The sequence below is a fragment of the Diceros bicornis genome, chromosome 25 (genome assembly GCF_020826845.1).
Source record: "Diceros bicornis minor isolate mBicDic1 chromosome 25, mDicBic1.mat.cur, whole genome shotgun sequence".
NCBI lineage: Eukaryota > Metazoa > Chordata > Mammalia > Perissodactyla > Rhinocerotidae > Diceros > Diceros bicornis.
The window spans coordinates 41,600,011-41,614,919 of NC_080764.1; the positions used below are offsets into that span (position 1 = coordinate 41,600,011).

At 35.8% G+C, this 14,909-nt stretch overlaps 1 protein-coding gene across 4 annotated transcripts in view; it reads right to left on the bottom strand.

Moving 5' to 3' along the window:
* Positions 1–14,909, bottom strand: part of NAV3 (neuron navigator 3) — a 558,397-nt gene that overhangs the window by 39,725 nt on the left and 503,763 nt on the right. For all 4 annotated transcript variants that reach the window (XM_058568737.1, XM_058568736.1, XM_058568735.1 and 1 more), the window contains 2 exons: positions 12,386–12,469; positions 2,888–2,999 (listed from right to left, as the gene is read on the bottom strand). In XM_058568737.1, the coding sequence (XP_058424720.1) occupies positions 2,888–2,999; positions 12,386–12,469 (196 nt within the window). The remainder of the gene's footprint in view (positions 1–2,887; positions 3,000–12,385; positions 12,470–14,909) is intronic.

Genomic DNA, 14,909 nt, shown 5'->3' on the forward strand with positions numbered 1-14,909 from the left:
TATATCTTAAGATTATATGTTAAAAATTTACCTGACATAAATATTTTAAAGGTCACAAAAACCAAATTTCAATGTGATTTCAGAAAAAAAATTTATAGCCTACACAATCATCTTAATAACTATGGAAAGATACATAATAAGTCCACTGACTATTTATTTCCTCCATGTAATGTCAATGGTCAATTGTAATAAGGATCAGTTTGTGTTCACTGAACTTAATATCAGTTTTACTATTACAGAAACACAATCTAAATATGCTATATACATTCAACCTTTATAATTATTTGTTTTTGTTAGTTTTAAATCTTGTAAAATTATTTATTAATCTTTCTTGACCAATTCGAATATTAGCTATTACCATTTTGTTCATTATAGGCACCACTCCCACATTTCTGAGCAAAGGAATTCCTATTTTTCAATTCCAGCAGATATATTAAGTTACCTGTTGCCTAAGATAAAAGGAATTCTTCCAGAAAGTTTTACTTCAGTGACTTGTGCTGTGTTAAAGAAAGGATTAAGCCTTTTTAAATCCCTTCTGGACCTATTTACGACTTGAAGATTTAGAACATAAGCTGCTTTATTATAGCTCTAAGATAAGCTTTAAATATGCAGTAATTTTCCATGCAGCATATAAATCAACTCCCTCACATGGAAAGTTGCTAAATTCTTAACAGAAGTAGCCCCTAGAGAACTAGTTTGTCCTTCAATTTAAGTATATCTCACTTTATATAACTGTTTTCCTAAAATTTAAATTCAAGTGTCTTTTTAAATTATATTATTCTTTTCTGTAAAATTTAAACAAGCCCCTTTTATGTACAAGGCATCATCACGGCCACTAGGATTAAAAAAACAAACTACCCTACCATCAATCAGGAAAGGCAGACCTTCCATAAACTAAGGGACCAAAGTATAATTCACATTTTGATAAGAGAAGAATAGTTATTTCCAAAAACATATTACAAGGGGACTTCACCCAATTTAAGGATCAAGGAGGCATACTTAGACTAACTTTTGTAAGGTCTCAAACATTCTGGTGAACAAGTGGGGTAGAAAGTTTCAAGTAGAATAAACAGAATATATAAGGAACTTTTGAAGAATTGGAAGAAGTTCACGGTAGCTGAAATATGAAACACAATGCGGCAAAAGAGCAAGACATAAGGTCTAAATCAATGGCTAGCACATAGCTGGTAATCAATAAATATTTGTTGAACGAATGAAGCTGGTGAAGAAATATTATGCCATGTTAAGGAGTTTGTATTTCATCCTAAAGGCAATGGGATACCTGTAGATATATGTTGTTAGACAATTGCTCTGGTTTCAGTGTGCAGAAAGATGTAAAGGTGTAAGATGAAGAGCAGAAGGCTTTAGGAGTTTATGGTTCTAGTTCAGGGGAGAGATGAGGGATGGTGACAGTAGGATTAGAGAAAAGAGAGCAGATCTAAGAGATATTTCAGGGGTGGAATCAACAGAACTTGGTGATTTATTGAGCGAGGGAAGGAGGACTTATAAATGCCACAGACTTCTGGTGGCATTTACTGAGGCAAGGAATGCTGAAGGCAAAGTGGGTCTGAGGGGGAAGATGACAAATTCAAATTTGGAGACGTTGAGTTTAAGGTGACACTGCACATCCAAAGATAACCAAATGGACTTCTCTCTTTGGCAGCTGGATATACAGATTTGTAACTCAAGAGATGAGCCTGGCTGGGAGAGATATGATTGACAGTTATCAACACATAAATGATACCAGATGAGTTTGTATAGCATTTTAGATAGGATGAAGAGTATATGTACAAAATCATAATGGAAGAGAGCTTAGAACTGGGTTCTAAGAAATATCAACATTTAACAAATGGATACAAATGAGTGAACCTACAAAAGAAACTTTGAAAGAGATTTCAAAGGAGCAGTAAAAAAACTAAGAACATGGATGTTATGAACATTAGAATAAATGAATGTTTCAAGTAGGATGGAATGGACATCAGTATCAAATGCTGTTCCCATGTGAAATACAATAAGAATTTTAAATGTTGTACTGGATTTAGTGTCATATAAGTCATTACTAATCCTGGAGAGTTGGTGAAGTGGTGGGAAGAGAAGCCACACTCCAGTGGTCTGAAGTGTGACTGGCTGCTGAAGATGTTGAAAGATTCTATAAAACTTTCCAGAATTCATCTGGAAATGGGAAGAGAAATGACAGGGCATTCAGTTAAGAATGCATTTTAAGCTAGTAAAAAGTTGAGCATATTGAATGCTATTGAAAAGAGTTAGAACATGAATGAATAGAACCTATGTAAAGAAAAAAACAACATGACATTAATACAGAGCATTTCTTCCGTGGCTAACTAAGGGGGTGGGGGTGGTGGCAGAGAAGATTATTTTATCATCATTTAGAATTGTTGAAGTATAGTAGTAATAAAAAGCAGACCAACTTTTAGTCCATTTTCTTACTGTTTTTAAATTCTCTACAAGAAATGTACCTTTTATTATTCTCACCTAGGAGGAGTTGCTCCTCATACCCACTACTTGGTATTTCACCATACTGATTATTTTATTTTTGTATACAGATCTAGATTTTCATACTTCTTACTGGGTTTGTTTTACTTGAAGTCAGATATGAATGTATTAACCAACCTCCCCATCCTCACCTTCACCAAATCAAGTGGAGAGGAATGTGTGTATGACTATAGAAGCAAATTTCTTAAGGTAAATTTAAATATTATTTAATAATGAAAGCTCTTGTTCTTAAATTCTGGGATTCTGACTGCATTAATACCAACTTACTCATTATAAAAGGCAGTACTACTGAGTAAAAGCAGCTTTTCTCTAATTAATAAATAAAACAGATGACTATTACATTGGATGAAAATGGCAATATTTCTAAATATACCTTTGGGAGGGTGGTCTGGACCATTCAGCGCTCCCTGAATGGCTGCCTGGGCAGCAGAGTTCTGGGCCTTCAGCATTTCAATGGTTTCTCTTAGTTCTATAAGTTCAGACTCCTGTGAAACAAACAGAATTTAGAAGCTTTAATCCCTAGAGAGAAAAGTACACGTCTTTGTTCATAATTCACTATCAAATGGGTTTGATTTTATGTAGCGCTACTGTCCTGGGAGACTTAGATACTTGGCTGACCTTGTCAAGTTGAATTTAACAACTTCTTACTTAGCTAAATGTAAAGGAGAATTTAAAAAAAAATTGTTTTTTGGTTATTCTCTTATAAATGTGATCTGAATAGTCTTTATTCCTTTCAAAAAGTGGCACCCCAAAATGATCAGTACACATAAAGCAAGATATCACATTGCTCATTTTATACTAAACTTAATACTACCTATGATTATATTACATAATAGATATCATTATCGCACTGGTACATCATATTGCACTTACTGTCAACTGGAAACCCTGAATTTTGGTCAAATGAGCGATTTCAGATTTTGTCTCAGTTATTTTGCAATTGGAAAATGGATTCTTTATATTCAAGTATGAAACCTGGAACTCATGCCTAAATCACTCCTTTAAATGTAATCTTATTAAATTCTGCTGGCCTATGAAGGTCATCTTAGATTCCGACACTTTTCATCCAATAATATTCCTAGTATGGAGACCCAATTTCACCAAGCCAAAGCAACACAGAAATTTTTTAAAATTGAATAAAAATATATGTAATATACAGTCCTTAAATAATAGTTAAATGACAAAAAAAGCTTACAAATCAAATTTTTATAAAACATCTACTTTCTTATTGAATTAAGATACATCCCAATGAAAATCCTTGTATAAATTTGATCTTTCACAGTTAAGTGAATTATTTTATCAGAAATGACTCACTCTGAGGAAGATAAGATAAAAAATGAAGGAATTGGAGGACTCTTTCAGCACAGGCAATATTTCCACCAGGAGCTCCTTCTTGGCACTGATAGCAATCCTAAAACTTAGGATCCTCGTCAGTCTCTTAGAGGGAGAATTCCTTGGTAACATATTTGTCATTGGTGTTTTTTCTAGCACCTTTGGCAGAAAGCCAGACACTCAGGCTTGGGTTCTTTGCTCCATGGTAAATAGTTTATCCCTACTCAATGTCTCCCAGAATACATGATAAAAGGTAGGGTCACTGACAACTGCCTTTGCAGGAGACTGCTTCACACATGGGGATGTCTAGGGACTATTCACAACTTAGACATTTTTTTAAAAAAGATAGACAAGACTAATTGAAACGATATCCAAGTTTGGAATGGATAACTGGCATTACCTATATCTCTTTTCATTGGATACCTGACATATCCTCCATAGAGAACAGTTAGATATTTAAAAAAATAAAACCTCTTATAGACTTCTAATAGCTTATAAGTCAAAAAATAGCATAATGAAAAATCGATAGCAACCTCCTGGATTCATAGATGGATCTTCAAATACTTGATTGTTTTAATTTGCATTTATTTATCATAAAGAAAAAGAATACGTTTGTGGAAAATTTCCAGTGTCATGACACAAAATATAGACCCAATTCATGATAATTTCTCAGTCTCTGCAAGTTCTGTCCATATTCTGTCCCTTGCCCAACAAGTAATATATATGTTTACCCAAATTTAATATACTTTCCATTTAAATAAGTCTCCCAAGAGGTAAATATTTAATGAAAATTCATTCTGCTTTTACCAGAAATTTGCTCACAGAAGGATATCTATAGTGCATATTTAATGAATCACAAATAGTAATTTTACAACATATATACCAGGATGCATGTTACATTTTAATTATAACCTGATTTTAATTTTTGAATTTAAAATCAATAGTGCTTGTACTGTGGATTAAAATCTGCTAAAGCATTTGGATTTAGGTTTAAAGTGGAAAAACAGAAATGAGAAGATCTCATGAAAATGTCTAAAAAATTTAGCTTAATTTTATGAGTTAGCTGACTTATTTTGATGTCAAAACTAATCTTTTCGAGAGCAATATCTTTTAGAAACTGTTTTTAAAAAAAATTAGAAGTGGAATTTTCAGAGAATGTTGTTTTTTCAGAAAACTGTGTTTAATATGAGATAGAAGAATAATTGCTTTCTAAAATAAAGTACTTTTTAAAAACAACAGATATTAGCAGGTTAGTTGTTACTTAGTGTGGCACAATAAACCCAAAGGAAGAGTAACTAGGTAAGAAATATATTCATATAACTTGGGAAAATCACATCTATGAAAAAATCAGTTTTGTCTAATTCATATTAGTAGTTCTTTAGTAGAACTTTGTAAATGTAAACAAGCACCTATGAAATATTCCATTGTCTTTAATTAAAAAGATAGTTAAATTCTACATTGACATAATCTGTTCAAACCTGAAGTACTTATTTCTCCAAATATGCAGAAATTCCTTCCTTCTTTCTCACATCAGTTAATGAGATCCACCTTCCTCTTGTCACTCAAGCTAGAACCATCTCTTCTTCTGAGTCTTTCCTTATGATTTTTCCCTTTGCTTTAAATATCCTTCCTCACTCTTAAAGGCCACGGTGAAATGTCTCCATACATGTGACATCTCTTAGTTTTCTTCTCAGAAAAAAATGAAAAGGTCCCCTTTCTGTGCTTCCAGACCATTTAATACATTCAGCTTATTTAATTGTTGAAGAGTTTATCTTTTCACCTGATTTATGATCTCAGTAAATGTTGGGATGATTTTGTTCAAATGTTCTGGTCTATGTTAAACAGGCGTTTCTCTCTTTCAAAGAATAATGTAAAACTTCAACTCTACTACATATTTTTTTTTTTTTTTTTTTTTTTTTTTTTTTTTTTTGTGAGGAGATCAGCCCTGAGCTAACATCCGCCAATCCTCCTCTTTTTTTTTTTGCTGAGGAAGATGGCCCTGGGCTAACATCTGTGCCTATCTTCCTCCACTTTACATGGGACGCCGCCACAGCATGGCTTACCAAGCAGTGCGTCTGTGCGCGCCCGGGATCCGAACCAGCGAACCCCGGGCCGCCGCAGCGGAGCGCGCGCACTTAACCGCTTGCGCCACCGGGCTGGCCCCTCTACTACATATTTTAACAACAGTGTGTTTGATCACCTAGGGTGCCATAAAAAAGTCAGTAGTTTTATTATTCATCATAAACAGAAAGTCTCAACATGGCTAAATCAGTAGAATCATTTCCTTTGGATGAAAATAAAGTCAAGTTTTCCTTTCTCTCTTTTCGAGTAGTATCATAGAGATGAATATAAGGCATTTTAAAATGAACACTTGACTGAGACATAGAAATTGTTTTTTAATAGTTTATTTCTAGTCTTCCTTTTTTCCCCCTTTATAATTATAGTTGGTTTTTCGCATTTATTTTTTAAGCTATATTTTTCTAAGCTTCCTATAATGCATGGAAATTGCAACGTTGCCTCCAAGAACAACTATGAATTCTCTTTTTTGGCCATGGTAGGGATATGGATCAGGAATATGATTAGAAGCGGGTTCCAGAAATAGCTGACTATAAAATCGTTTGATAATCTGAAATATGTTCATATAGTCTCTTTATTTTGAAGGTGACCTAATAGAAAATACTTAAGTTTTGAGAATCCCTATTAAACCTTCAGAAAAAATCTTGGAAAATGTATACACTATCAAGATATGCATTTAAAGTCTACTCTTCTTATTCAGTAGTTTCCAATTTCCTTTTCACCTCATTAGATACCAAACAGAAGACTGGGGATGAGATAATTCTGCAAAGGATCCTGGCAATAAAATGATCAGATCATATTTTGTTGTTATTTACCGCTTTTCAAAAGTGGCATTTTAAATCCTGAGAACCAAACTAAAATTTCATTTACCTACAGTGAGCCATTCAAGATAAGGATGCCCCAAACACTTGCTGACCATGTAAGATTCCAGTTTTCCACGATAGTTTCTTGGGTAAAAGAAGCTGGATGGAGTCAACCTTCTAACCACTTTGTACATGTCTCTGAAGCGAAACAAGCTATCAAGGTCAGACTTGAAATGCTTCAAAATAAAATTATCAACTACGGTGTCATAATACTAGCTTGCTTGGTGTTCTTTCTAACCTAATTTCCTAGCTATATCTGACTTCTTTCCAAACTTCTCCTTGACACAGGCCTTATTGAGAATCCCACAAGCTTGGCAACAAATCTCATCAACCAACTTGATCTTCTAGGCAAGGCTCTTAAAAATTTCCACTAAACCGGTCTTTTGCTTCCTCACATTGACACTCAGTTAATCCCACACTATCTAGCTGTATTTTCTTTGAACACATCCCACTCCCCACCCCTTTGTGTGTGTGTCTTGAAATCTTGTGAGTTTTTCTACTGAAAGAACCTGGCTAGCCCTGGTTCTAACTAAATGAACTAAATTCACCAAACCCCAGTGGCCTAAGTAACTCGAATCCATAAGTCAAATTCACCAAATCCCAGTAGCCTAAGTAACGTGAATCCATAAGTCACTTATGAATTCAAATTATCCTATGCCCTAAAAGGCTAATGAATATATTTTCTGACTCTAGTGATAAATTTTTAAAAATACTTCCAGATGACAAATACTTTTACCTAAACTGGGAAGAGTTAATGTGAACACCCAATTCAACTAAATTTTTAGTTTCTTCATTATCTATTTTCAGATTTGGCTTCGAATTTTCTCATTTTTAAGGTTTAAGTTTCTATTCATCTAGTCATCCAAAAAAGTAGTTTCACAGAGGTACGAGTGATCAAACCTAGGACTTCATAGTTAGAACAAGGATCAATATCTGAGCTACATCACTCATACAAAAAGATATTCCTCTGTCATGCTCTGACCTTCTAACAAGGTAACCTAGTATCCTTTAACCTAACCATACTCTAATTGCCCCTGGCATGACAGCTATAGGAAACTGATTTGACAGCCTTCTAATTATCAGTGAGTACAGCCTTAGTAAATTTGCAAGGATTTAGCAGTAGTTCTGCACAAATTTCAGTGATAAAAATATAGATTTGCAGAATTCTTGCCATTTGATGACTTATATTGCAGCCTTTATTATCTGGCAATCTATGAGAAAATAAAGACCTGAACAATAATTTGAGTGACAATTTTTTCAATTCTGACAAGGATGCTACATAGCTAATACCACTCTAGATGCATAGAACAGAAGTTATTTTATCATATATAATTGATGCCTCAGGGCATTAGGTCTTAATTCTCTCACAGAATCCTAGTGGAGAAGTGCTGGTAATGGGACAAGGACCTGAAATCTGGGTAAAATTCTTGATCAGACTACGTTGCTATCACAATCTGTTGAGACTTAGGTTAGATAGAGGGCAATACCTAGAGATAATTTCACCCACCAGCCAGCATTATTGGCAATTATCTAATTTTTTTTCCTATTTATAGACTTTCCATTCTATAGACTCCCATTCTATTGGGAATGCTGTTAAACTTTTGGGAAATGCTGCTAGATCAATCTTCATTAACTAAATTTTGTCATGTTAGTCTACTGTCAAAAACTTTTGAATAGCTCCTTGTTTTCAAAGACCAGAGTCCTTAGACATCTTCCTAGCCTTAGTTCCCATTTCCCTCCACATTCCTTCTTTTTCTCTTAATGTTTCCCATAATTTCCTCTTTGCTGCTCATGCTCACGCTCATGGTGTTCCGTCCTCCATGACATACAGTCCTCTATTTTCCCTGAATTAATCTTCTTCATCCTCCCAGAGCCTGAGGAGGCTCCTCTGTGCCACCTCCACTCTGAAACCAGTGTGAAGATGCAGTGGTCCCCTGTGAGAACACTCAGGACATTGTACTGTTATATTTCTAATTGTACCCAAAGTTTTCTGCCTCTTGAGTTATTCATACATGTTTTTTTATTTCTTGCCAGGCTCTAAGTATATAAAAGCAGTGTTTTGGCACATAAATTTGGCAAGACAATCAGTGTGATTTGGCATCTGGAAACAAAGAAAAATCTTAGGACACTATTCAAGGGAGTGATTTTGGTCTATAAATCAAACTAAAATTTTGATATAGTTTTCAGACTATTAATGCCATATGATTGTTGAAAATCACACTTTGAAGCCAGGAGAAGCTGGAAGAGGCGGATTTGAGTCCTAGTTTAGTTGACCTATTTCTTAAGTATGTAACCAAGAACGTGTAACCACCTTGGCCTTTGTTTCTTCATGTCTTAGCATCCCATCCTGCCTCCCGATATCCTCATGCTCTACTTTAAATTCTTCGGTGGTGCTTATCTGCACCTAAAATCCTATATGTTTTAATTATATTTTTATCACAATCTGTCACCTACTAGAATATAAACTATTTTATATTATAACTGGTTATAAACTAGGATATAAACAATGTGTGTATTTCACTGCTGAATTCTCAGCATCTACAACAGTATCTCATACCCAGCAGAAATTCAATATAACTTTGGTGAATGACTAAATGGACAAATGAACCTTGGAGCTCCAGGAACAGTTTCAAAACCTTTGCTCTATATTCTCTAATCTTTTTCCTAGTATTGTTGGATCACCAGAGAGCAATATACCCTTTTATCTCAGCTCCCTGAAGAAATGACTTTACTGAAATATGATTAAATGTTATGCCCTCAGCTTTTAGAGAAATGTCTATTTGAACAGCGATTTTGTCTTTTATTATTCCATGACCCCAATTTAAGAAACTTTACAATAAATTCGTCCTTGAATTCAGTGCCAAAAAGTTTGTCTCTTCAATCTAAATTATGCTTTTCTGGTCAGAAAATGAGAACTAAACATGCCAAGCCATCTCCTTTTGTGTCTTAGCTTCCCTGACATTCAATTCAGTTCAGTGCTTTGCAGCAGTAATTCCACAAGCTCAGGCATGTTGTTACATACATTCCTCTACTGGTTTTCACTAGATTCTGTCATTGAATTCTGCCATATCATATTGCAATTAATTTTATGAGATTCTCAAAACCACTTTGGAAATAGGCAGGTTATGTATCTCAGATTAGCCAGCCCTGGTGGTCTAACGGTTAAGAATCGGTGCTCTAATCACCGCGGCCCATGTTTGTTTTCAGGTCAGGGAACCATACTACCCATCTGTCGGTTGTCATACTGTGGTGGTTGTACATTGCTGTGATGCTGAAAGCTATACCACTGCTATTTGAAATGCCAGCAGGGTCACCCAGTGTGGACAGCTTTCAACAGAGTTTCCAGACTAAGACAGACTAGGAAGAAGGATCTAGTCACCCACTTCTAAAAATTGGCCACGAAAACCCTGTGAGTAGCAGCAGAGCACTGTCTAATCTAGCGCCGGAAAGTGACAGGATAGAGCAAAAAGACCAGGCAGGGTTCTGCTCTACCTTAGACAGGGTCACTAGGAGTCAGAATCAGTTTGACAGCACTAACAACAACAAATCTCAGATTAATAAAATAAACTAGTTACTAACGTTGTTGTGTGTGTACAGCTTGCAATCAGAAGAGCAATCGATTAAAAAAAATGGCAAGAGCTATTTCAGACATCATGATATCTGAGAAAATTTCATGACTATGGCAATGTTACTTTAAGAATAATGTACACACAATTATAGAAGTCTCTGCATTATGGAGATATATTTTAAAATATTCAGGCATTATTCATAAGCATTATAAAGTAACAAACATATATTTTTCCAATTTCTATAATAAATTTTACTTACAAATATAAAAGTTGAGGAAATATGGGAGGGGCAAAAAAATATTAATTTTGACTTTTTAAGATATTAAGACTTAAATACTAACTATGATTTCTAGCAATATGCTCGGCATATGGCCAACAATGAATTTGGTTTATCTTACATTTTTTTAAGGAAAAAAAGGAGAGAAATGTAAGGGAAGGTAACATTTGTTGACTATCCACTACATGTGACATTATTATAGTATCTCACTTATTCGTCATAATGATTCTACAAGGCAGTTATCATAATCCCTATTTTGAAAATGATGAATTTGAGGGTCCGAAAAAGGAAGACTCCAGAGCTCTTAAGAGACACCGCTGAGATTCACACTCAAGCCTATTGGGCTCCAATGTTTATTATATTCTTTCCCGCTCGGCTGCCCTAAGAGAACTTGTAATCCTATTTGCTGAGTGTTTATGTTACAGAGTGAAGTGGTAAACTGTACCTCCCCACCCCCCGTCCCCAAAGATTAAGATAAAATTTATGTGCTCAAAAGGAGTTTGTTCCTTCCCTTCCAGAACAGGTTTGACAGGCAGGGACAGCGTTCTCTATCATGGGCAGGAGAAATCTATATAATAGGAGAATGGAAGATAAGGGCAGAGAGAATACAGTTTGCTAATTATACTAGGCAATTATAGGACTATTTGATTTTCTCTTTTGATTTAATTGGGCTGTTCATTCAGGTTTTTTTAACTCAAAAAAAATGGTGAACCGACAAAACTTAGTAATACATGCTAGTTCTGTAAAGCTAATGACATACTTTATAGAACTAAATACAAAAGTGAAGCCATTCCTATGGATAGAGATGTAGTTAACAATTCTGAAAATATCCAAATCTTTTTAGATGATGGATCTCTTTGAGAATTAGATGAAAACTGTGTCTACTTCGTCTGCTCATATTATGCACATATGCAGTTTTTACAAATACTTCCATATGATATTAGACTTCATCTGTCTCTGACAACCACTCAAGGACTCAGGCTAGGACTAAAAAACTAACGGCAGAGAGTCAGTTACTGGTCATCATATGGGAAGTGGCCAGATTCTTTCTAGGCAGCGTGGACCTTTCTGATACTTCTGCCTTTGCCAACTTAATTAATCCTCTGTATCTTTCTTTTTAATATTCCTTCTTCCACTCTGTAAAATCCTTCAGGTTTATTTTAAAGCTTTTGATATAACTTAACTTTACTTGACAGACAGCATCCCCAGATGCCAACTAGTCCTTTTTACTCCAAACTTACCCAAGATTGTCCTTTTTCCCATAGATGCTGTAACCTCAAGCCCCTTACCTTGTTGAGTCCTAACATCTGTTCCAGGCCTTATTCTGGGTATCTCAGCCTATGGACCTTCCGCACAGCTTATAGACCAGGCATTTGTGAAAACTCTTGTCAGAGGACAATTCTTGTCAACTGCATAACAAATTATTCCTCAAATATTCTAACTCTTCTCCTATACAGCTGTTTCTCTTTCTTAACATTTGGTACTCTGAATAGTTCCAGTCAGAGGTAAAATAATACACTGGCTAGAAAGAACTCTGCCTGTATGTGTGTATGTGTGTGTGTGTTCCAATATGGATTAATCTGGATCATAAGTCTTTAAAATCTGAAAAGGCATTGTCTCGTGACTATTCCAATTTAGCATAGAATGGATCCTCTCTAGTAGTATTTTTAAGGACTTGCATCTCAAGTATCATTTAAATATCCTCTGCAACTTGCCTTCTTAGTTCAAGCCCCAGTGCCAATTCTGGAACATACCTTCTGTTCCGCTGTCATGGTTAGACTTTGTAGTCGGCCAGTCATATTCCCTAAACTCTTTTCAAAAGCAGCTACGAGGTGAGCCTGTGAACAAATGGAAGGATCACATTTTAAATGTCAGAACCTCATGTGGATGGATGAAAACGCTTCATTTTACAAAATGCTTAATTTCAGGTATTCTAACTCTTTAAATGCTGTGACCATCATGGTTAAATTTCAATGGTGACTCTCCTTTAACACAAATCTTCATTTATCTTTTCTAAACTTCAGTTTAAAATCAGTGTTTTAGTCTCTTGACATTTAATGCAAGTTCAACTTCTGAAAGGGGATGGTATTTTGCAAATAATAACACCTTCTAACTTGCACGTCATGGAGGATTTGACACCCAAAATACTAAATAAAGTTCTGAGTTGCCAAGTTTTTAGACTGAAAGCCCAAGAGGAGGTCACTGTGATAGTCAATGGACAGATGTTCCTCCTTTTTATACCTGCATGATGACCTTTGAAGATATTGTTAGCTCCTCCGTTATAATGGCACTCTCCTCCAAGTGCCAGACATCTGCCGACAGCTATAACATTATCTTTCCTCTCTTTCTACTTACAAAGAACTGAATCAAAAAGAGTTGTCTTCACTTTCCAAACTCTTTTCAATGAAAGGGCACTTATTTCTACTTTATTCCCTTCAACAAAGAAAGTGTAGGTAGGCCAGCTAGAAATAATATTCAGTTATATTTTATTTAACATTAAGTTTTCGTGGCTTTGGGGCGATATTTTAAATCTCAGAGAATTATACATATTGCAGTACATAATCATAACTCTTATGATTAAGAAGTACTTGACAGTCTTATTACAGCACTAAAACAGGCCAGTTTCTATTAACACACAGTTATGCAACAGCTTGACCCACAGAACACTGAGCATGAAGAGGTGCTTCAATCTCTCACCGTGGCTTGAGGTAAGACCACAGCTGTGTTATCTCAAATGGATTTAATTTTATTATGCCCTTAAAAAGATATATGGATAGAATATTTTACAACCTACATCTATAATAAACTATGTGTGGGGAAAAATTTGGCAATCTCTGGCAAAAGACTAATATTTTGAGGGAAGGGAGTGAGAGCACTCAATTAAAACATATCGTCTTGCAACTCAAGCAGAGCTGAAAGGCTGAGTTACCTATTATCAAATGGTTCACAGGAGTCCTAAGAATTAGGGAACTAGAAGTTTATTCCATTATTGGTAACAGCTAGAATGTACAAGTCCCTTCCGTTAGCATCATGATACAAAGGTGTCTTTGTTTCTAGCTCTTAACTTATTCTGGGCTGCCTTTTTTTTTTCTCCTGACACTGCAATATGGAGAAAGACAATTTGTAGAGAATACTTCTATTATTCTTTAGTCCATCAGTACAAAATTTTCATTCTTTTTCCACTCTCTTCTCTCTCACCCCAAACACACACACACACACACACACACACACACACACACACACGAACACAACCTTGAGAATTATACTTCAAGTTTTGTTACAGATTTAATTGGATAAATATTACTCTAAAGAAAGGAAATAGTATCTTATAGTTTAAAATACTTTCAATGACAAGGAATGCCATTACATCAGACTTAGTACCCTCACAAACTAACATAAGGTTATGTCCCACTTTCTCTTATACTTTTTTTATTCGTAAAAAAATACACCATATATATAAAAAGGACAAAATGAAAATGTACAGTTCATTGGTTTATCATATAGTGAACATTCATGCACTCACAGGCCAAGTTCAGAAACAGGACATTTCAAGACCCTAGAAGTCCTCCCTTGCCCCTCCCTCATTACTGTCCCCTCTACCTTCCCCAAAGATAACCACTACTGTGACATTTGTGCTAATTATTCTCTTGCCTCTCTTTATAGGTTTTTTTTTTTTTGTAAGGAAGATCAGCCCTGAGCTAACATCCATTGCCAATCCTCCTCCTTTTTTTCCCTTTTTCTCCCCGAAGCCCCAGTGGATAGTTGTATGTCATAGTTGCACATCCTTCTAGTTGCTGTATGTGGGACGCTGCCTCAGCATGGCCGGAGAAGTGGTGCGTTGGTGTGCACCCAGGATCCGAACCCGGGCTGCCAGTAGTGGAGTGCGTGCACTTAACCACTAAGCCACGGGGCGGCCCCCTTTTTTTTCTTTTGTGAGGAAGATCAGCCCTGAGCTAACATCTCATGCCAATCCTCCTTTTTTTTTTTTGCTGAGGAAGGTTGGCCCTGAGCGAACATCTGTGCCCAACTTCCTCCACTTTATATGGGACGCCACCACAGCATGGCTCAACAGGCGGTGCATTGGTGTGTGCCCAGGATCCGAACCTGCAAACCCTGGGCCACCTAAGCAGAGGGCACGCACTTAACCGCTTGCGCCACTGGGCCGGCACCCGCTTCTCTTTATAGTTTTACCACCTAAGTTTGCATCCCTGAACATTATGTTTTAACTTTGCCTATTTTTAAAACTATTTGAGTGGAATCATATGGCATGATTTTTTT